This window comes from Rhipicephalus microplus, chromosome 9, assembly GCF_043290135.1.
Source record: "Rhipicephalus microplus isolate Deutch F79 chromosome 9, USDA_Rmic, whole genome shotgun sequence".
NCBI classification, from domain to species: domain Eukaryota; kingdom Metazoa; phylum Arthropoda; class Arachnida; order Ixodida; family Ixodidae; genus Rhipicephalus; species Rhipicephalus microplus.
Window position 1 is genome coordinate 65,977,567 of NC_134708.1, and position 7,920 is coordinate 65,985,486.

The following is a 7,920-nucleotide window of genomic DNA, read 5'->3' on the forward strand; positions in this document are numbered from 1 at the left end:
GCTTACTCACGTATTTACAACTTCAGAAAAAAAATTTAGGAAATCAGATACAGCAATGCACTTGCTTCGTTGGTCGCTGTTCCAAATATTTGACTCTAAAAGATCAATTATCCAATCTACAGAATTCACCTAAATAGTTTGCTGGAATAGCTGTTTCATTTCAGCTTTTTTTTTTGCTAGCGTGTTTAATTTGTTTACATGTGTGTTCACAGAATTGACATACACAAGTGACGTTTACTAGGACTGCGTCTTTATTAGAAATGAATGACGAACAAGTTGAATACGAATACAGACAATACTATAAAATGCTTTCCGCCACCGTCAATCTAGAACTTGCGTCGGAGACACTCAGAATTGCGGTTCAGTAAAACTTGTTACTGGGCGAGTTGGGTAATATTTCTCGGTAAACTGGTGTGCCCAAATGCAGACAAACGACAACAGAAGAGACAGGGACAATCGCCACCAGTTTACACAAAATTGTGAAAAAACTCGCCCCACTACAAGATTTACTAGACCACATTTCTACTACAACGCGCCCTTTCTTCATTGTGCCTGAAAAATTTTGTTTGTTCCGGTCTCTACTTTTCTCCTGTCGCTTCTCTGTATTTGCGCACACCAGCTTACACGGAACACTAAGAACCATATGAACTAAAGAAATCAAAGCTCTGATGCTTGTCTATCAGCCTGTAGACAACAGCCACAAGCCAAACGAAAGTGTTATACGGAAAAGAGAAAAGGCTTGCCACATGTTCTTGTATCTATACCCTGACCTTTGTCATAGAGATTGCAGCCCTTAGTCTAAACAAAATCTGCTAACAAAAAAAACCGGTAATAAGTCAACCTCGCGTACCGAACGCAAGTCTGCGTAGACTTACAGAACTAGGTAGCCTTAAGCTCAGATTCCTCCGGGAAGGTCAGTCTCTGTGTACAGGGGGGTGAAAAGGTCTCAGACCACGCTGCCAAAAGAAAACATAAAATAGTGGCCAGAAAACAATTGACTAGTTCTGTACATTTAGTCGCAGTCGCTCCGTTTCCACTTGGAGTTCAGCCCGTGGTGTCTGGTGTGGTGGGCGGTGCGCAGTCGTCCGTTAAGAAACTTCATGGGGCATAGACCGCACGGAATGGGGCGCACGCCCGTGTGCTCGCGCAGGTGCCACTCCAGCTCGAGCTTCTTGGCAAACAACGTGTCGCACGAATCGCAGCGGTACCAGGTGTCGAAGCCGTCGTCCACAGTCTGCTCAGGTTTCTTGTTCTTGATGTCTACAGGCTTTTGGCAGCCGTTGGACTCACTCTTTATGGCAGCCGGCTCTGTCTTCGGCTTCTTTTGCTTCTCCTGGGACTGTCGGTTACCTGCAGCGTGCCATTAATAAAGTTGAAGGAAAGAAGAGTACATTTAGGGGCTAGTTTCTTTCTTAGACACAACATTCGCGATATCTAACAATCATGCCAAAGAATGCATAGGAGATATTATTAGAAGCATATCAATGTATTCGAGAACAAATAATTGTGGATGAAAAAAAATTGACAGTTCCCACGTACACTGCGATTTATAATATGTGAAGCACAAATGAGAAATGTTGATATGTAACTTTAAAATCAGCACAACGTTACGAGGTGGAGGTAAATGATGCCGTACATGACTTCAGTGTCGTGATTATCATGTTTGGATTGTCGTTTACTTTTGTCGTCGACCAAATTTAGTATATGTGGAGCTAGCGAAAAGACCGCGAGGACGCTACGAGCGTGGTGGGTTGTCATGTTCTTAAATGACACGCGTGTCAGGATTATCATGTTAGAACAAGTCATATACTTCGTCATCCATGGACGTCACGTAACACGCAATTTGCTATATGTGAAGCTAGCAAAATGGCAACGAGCGCATCATGAAGGGCCCAATATACTCCATTGTAGCGTTGACGCGCGCGCACGCTGGGTACAGTGACGCTACGTTAGCAAAATACGAGCACACTAAAGTCTGATGCCAGGTGTGACCAGCGTTCGTCGGCGGGGCCCGGCGACAACCAGCGCCAATTGTGACATGCTGCATTTCGGCATTTCGCGCCGATGCGTTACCCAGACAACACTGCGTCTCCCTCTTTTCGTGACGGAAGGACGCTGGACGTGCTGAAATTCCGCATGCGTCATAGTAAGGTAGTGCGGCGTGCGCCTGCGAGTGTATGGCAGGACCGGTGACTGGCGTGGCAACGCCAGCGTGACCCGATGAAACGAACGCCAGTGAGCACGCACACCGCGTAACGTCGAAATGTATTGGCGCCTTGACTGTGGCATGTAGTCATGTTCTCGCATGACACGCATCTCATGAATATCATGTTTGCACCAGTCACATACCTTTGTCAGCCAATGGCGTCACGTAATACAAAATTTGGCATATGTTAAACTTGCAAAATGGCCATGATTGTATCATAAATGTGGCATTAGTCATGTTGTTATATCACACGCATGTCGTGGTATCATGTTTGGATGTGTCATTTACCTATGTCGTCCATTCGCGTCGCGTAATATCGAGTTTGGTACATGTGAAGCTAGCGAAATGGCCGCGAGCGCATCAGTAGCGTAGCAGGTAATCCTGTTGTTACATGACATGTATCTCATTTTTATTATGTTTGCACCAGTATCATACCTTCGTCACCCATTCACGTCCCGTAATACCAAATTTGGTATGATTGAAGCTAGCGGAATCGCTGCCAGCCCATATTTAGCGTTGTGTGTAGTCATTTTGTTACATGAAGCGCATCTCGTGGTTATCAAGTTGCCACCAGTGTCATACCTTCGTCATTCATTCACGTACTGTAATACCGAATTTGGTATATGTGACGCTAGCGAAGCGGCCGTGAGCTCATCATGAGCATGGCATGTAGTCATGTTGTTACATGACACGCATTTCATGACTTTCATGTTAGGGTCTGTCGCTTGTGTTCGCGATGGAATCGTGCCATACTATACCAGTTTTGCAACATGCCATGTGAACAAAACCACCGCAAGAGCTTCAGAACAATGATATGTAAACTATGACATTGATGACATCCATGTCACGATTTTCATGTTACGAACTAGTCAAATACGTTCTTCGTGCAGTCATGTTATGCCATACCAAGTTTGGTATCAATACCTATATGAAAACGGCAATGAGAGCTAAAAGTCGTAGGCGGCTAGATTACATAGATAGGTAGATAGACAGATAGATAGATAGATAGATAGATAGACATACATACATACATACATACATACATACATACATACATACATACATACATACATACATACATACATACATACATACATACATACATGCATACATACATACATACATACATACACACATACAGACATACACACATACAGACATACAGACATACAGACAGACAGACAGATACGCCCAAAGTCGCTGAAGTTCGCTAAGAAATGCTTTGTATTTAATATACCTTGCCGTGGGCAGGCACCATACCTGCGACCTTCCAATACCACGTCCGATCCTCAGCCTACTGAGCTAACACGGTGGCTATGTCTCCGTCTGCCTAATGGTGCATATATGTGCGTTAAACAAGGGAGCGTCAGACAGCGCCGCCAGTAGCTATGTCGGCGAGCGTAGAACACTCTTTATCAGCCTTTATCAGAATTTATTGCAGCAGTACCAGTAAACCAGATATCTTAAAGGGTTGAAAAAGATGGCACCTTAACAATAAGTCATAATCAGGCACAGCTCCATTGCATTCCGCTTTCCTTTTCTTTCACCAATGTTGTTTTAAATTAGAGTGCGTACTTTGAGCTAGTCGATGATGTTAGACTGATATAGTTGCGAGTCTGCAGCAGCTGTACGGACGCAGCCTCCCATTGCGCATGGCTGGCAGGCCGTGCTCGCATGGCTGCTGCGGACGCGCAACTGAATCTGTCTATCATGCTAAGCGTTTCCACGGTGATTATTCATATCATGCCCAGCTATTGAAAACTGAGAAGCACATCGTGTGCTAACGTCTACCACTTGGTTCGTGTGTTTGAACGTTTTCCATTATTTCGCCCTTCAAGTATTTGGTTCCATCACTTTACGAACCGAAGACCGATCAGAATACACACAATATTATAAATGATAGGCCATGAAACTTAGCAGGAACACAAGCTTTGTATATGCTGTGCCAACATTGCACATAGAAGTGTGGCTCAATGAAATGAAATGCAGTCTCACTACATCAAGTATCCCCAAGTTACATAGAACTTCAACCTTTGCAAAAAAATACGCATTCACTGATACGCATTTTTCCGGCACTGTGTGTTCTTTATACTGAAACTGCCTCTCTCTTCAACGTGCACTCACTGTGAACACAGCAGTTTACTGACAAAGCAAACAGTTTGAGAGCACACAGCGTGTGCTTAGATTTGGGTGCACATTTGAGAACCCCAGGTGGTCAAAATTTCCGGAGCCCTCCACTACGGCGTCTCTCATAATCATATGGTGGTTTTGGGACGTTAAACCCCACATATTAGTCAGAGCACACAGCTATACTACGAATTTCAACTCAGGTATTAAACACATGCTATGAGGAACAAAAGTAAACTTTATAAGAAGTAACTTTGAGCTTTTCCGTAATATCGATCCTTCAAGTATAACCAATCAAACTAATCTGTACAGGAGATCTAAATACAGCCCCGTCGTTGAGAACAAACAAAGACCACGAGTGTCGAAATATTTGTATTCATATTATTCACCAGTGGAATAGGCCACCTAAATTTATTGCAGTCCCAGCCGAATATATGCAGTGAAAACTCTTCAGAAAGGATACTCTTCTGCAGTGTGCCATTTTGCACCGTGGATAGATGTTAATCAATAGTTCTTTAATTGCGACCCATCTCAGAGGCGTCAAGCTAGAAGACCGAAAACAGGGAGTACGTAGAGGTGAGGGGAGGGGAGTCATCGCATATTCCTATCAAAAACACGTCTTCAGCCTACGAGTAGAACAAAACTTTAAACAGTCGAAATATGCAAGCTATGCAATGTGGCTGATTCCCGATTCAGCCTTCAGTGAGATCGCACAGATATTGCCACGAGGACTTCTTATAATTTAACCAGCTCATTACAGGTGAAAAAAAAAGTACCATCTCCCGCTAAAGGGAACCATTGGTCGATGCGAAGCTGCGGGGAGATCGTTCGCTTGAGTGGACGATGGTGTACTTTGTTGAGAGTTTGTGCTTGCGCTAACGCTGGCACTGGCGGCGGCGTTGACGTTGGCCCTCATCACGCCGTTGTGCAGGGGAGGATTGGGCGGAAGCGTTCCGTCATTTTATACCACGGAACATCTGTGGTGTCCTCGGGGGATTATGCAGCTGACGCACCATATGTCGTGCACGCCGCTCCCTATGGTGTAGAGAATTCCTGCAGGAGAGAGAGGGAGAGAGAAGAAAGAAGAGTAGGGGGGCGAATGCGCAGTGCTTTGTGGACGGCGCGGGAACGTGTGAGGGATGGAATCTGTCCTCGACATACCTTGCTTCGCATCTTGAATTTGTAAACGGAGGGTGGGGGGTTGCAAGATGACAAGTATACTTGTCAAAACGTCGGGCTGAACACATATCTCCTGCTAACGGATTTTCATAACGAAAGCTGTTTTGAGATCACAACTCGCATCACGTGCTGTTGTGCCCCACCGCCGCCGCAAGCGTCTGAAACCACTTCGCGCGAAATTAGAAAAAAAAACACTGGGCTATGCCGGTGCGTGTGACTTGTTGGCAAACTTCCTTTAGATAGGCTTGATGTCGGGAAAGCAATCGCGTTAATAAGACTTATAAAGCGTTTTAAAACAGTGGAAAAACTACCAGTCGCCGGATAATGCGAATAGCGTAACGAGTGGGTCGTCCGATGCTCCAACCTATTACAAAAGCCTGTTATTGCTCCCCTGTTCGGTGGCGCATACCCACTTGAGCCATAATTCGTCATCGTCGTCAGCCACTGCATAGACAATTGGCACAAAATTCCTTGCAAGTGTTAAGAGGACACCGCACTCATCAGAAGAATGACGTAAAATAGCATAGCGAATGCCGCCCTATTACCCAAAAAATTTTATTAATAATGCCGTAGTGAATATTAAGCAAGTCTGCGTGCAGTATATACGCAATAAACGTTTTGAAAAGGCTCTGAAAAAGCTGCTCTTCTAGCTTTCACTGGGACTGTGCTGCACCTTCCGCGCAGGCTAGGCGTATTTTTCGTTTTCATCGCAAGCTTTCATTTTCTCCTTCCTGTTGTGTTGCGGTCTATTACAGGTAAAACCACAGAGTCCGCAAACAAAGCCAACGTGCCTGAAATTTTTCGAGCTGATTGTCTTAGAATCTTCTAATAAGACGGCAGTGCACCACGCGTGAACGTTATAAATCATTCTGCAACTAATGCGGCCTTCAAGAGTAACGGTGAAAATGTTCATGCCGCAGGAATAAAAAGCCGACATGCTTTACTGCTTACCAGATTGCTCGAATGTCGACGCTGTTGCGGCCGCTATTAATGTACAGCCTTGATATCTTGCGAATTCACTTTTCGCTTCATGGGCACAAGTTAGCCCGAACAGATCTCGATATTGTCAAATAGTGCTGGAGTCCTCTTTACCGTCATGACCACATGTCAATACAATGACGGCACAATTTTCACAGAAAACTGTTTCGCGCGCGCTAACAAAGCCAACTTATATGACTCACTGTTCCATGACCACCAGCTCGGCCACTGCTGCTCCTTGACCTGCTTCCTAACGAATTTCATGAATTTTCGGAGATCCTTTTCTCTCGCCTCTTTGCTCCTCTTCTTGTCTACCGTGGAAAGCCCCGACGGTTCTTCTGGGGCTTCTCTCTTCACCACAGGGGCCATCTGGGCACTTAACAGAAACAACTTGCTTTGTATAAATTGATCACCAGAAAACGTTAGGTTGCTGTGGTAATTATGATTAAGGTTACGTTTATGCGTTTGTACAATTCACAGAGGAGGAGGAGGATTGAAAGAGGAAGGACAGGAAGGTTAGCCACTTCTACACTTCATGGGCTCACCTGAGTGCCGAGGAGGCGGTACTACGGCGAAGAAAGATGTCTGACTGGTATCCTACCACTATTGTTAGACTGGAACCACAGTAAATACTGACATGGCCGTAACGACATTGCAATATACAAGTATAGATGGCTTGCGTTGGAGTTACTGAAACTACCATTTCGGGGCCCCAGCCTGTAGATGCACAACGCTTGCGATGCCACAAGTGCGTTATCAAAACATCCCATCCAGGTGCATTCCTTGTTCATGCCCAAAGACGCACCTGCGACGTCATTGTTTTCACATTGTCGAGATTCCTTACTCACCAAAGCCGCCATAGTTGAGTGCAAGAACACCGAAAAGCTCCGTGCATGATGTCTCGTGCAAGCCATTTACATAGCTGTTCATACACAATAGCACATCCAACATCTAATAAATCAACAGAAATATTGATACAGATTTTCAAAGCATGTAAGTAAACGAAGGATAAATCAAGCTAACAACGATGCATATTCGGAAACGGCCATTGCACAGAATCAATATAAACACTGATAAACCTGTGACTCAGTATACGGAATAAGATGTAAATAGTCTGGTTTATGCCATAAAAAAACACAAAGTGAAACTAGAAACAACTAAGGAAGTCGATTTTGATGCATTACCAATGCAATAGTAGATGTGGACTGTTCATTTACTTTGCAGATGACTTCATTCCTCTACTTACAATCTTTGCTATTGTCTAAAAATATGCACTATCAGCAAGAAACCAAGTAATAAGAAGAATGGCTGAACTTCGCCTTTGTTCTAACGTTCACCTCATCTCATTTCAGTCACTGCTTTTTTTTTTTTGTAGAGATTGTTACATTTTTCTGAAAAGTAGCCTAAATGAAGCTTGTTTGACTGCTGCA

The 7,920-nt window shown here is 44.3% G+C and overlaps 1 protein-coding gene across 1 annotated transcript; it reads right to left on the minus strand.

Annotated features, from left to right (window-relative positions):
• Positions 1–228: 228 nt before the first annotated feature.
• LOC119182079 (uncharacterized) lies at positions 229–6,859 on the minus strand. Its single transcript, XM_075872836.1, has 2 exons — positions 6,694–6,859; positions 229–1,350 (listed from the first exon to the last, which is right to left on the minus strand). Exons 1-2 carry the CDS (start codon positions 6,857–6,859, stop codon positions 1,013–1,015), a joined length of 504 nt encoding a protein of 167 aa, XP_075728951.1. The 3' UTR covers positions 229–1,012.
• Between the last annotated feature and the right edge of the window lie 1,061 nt (positions 6,860–7,920).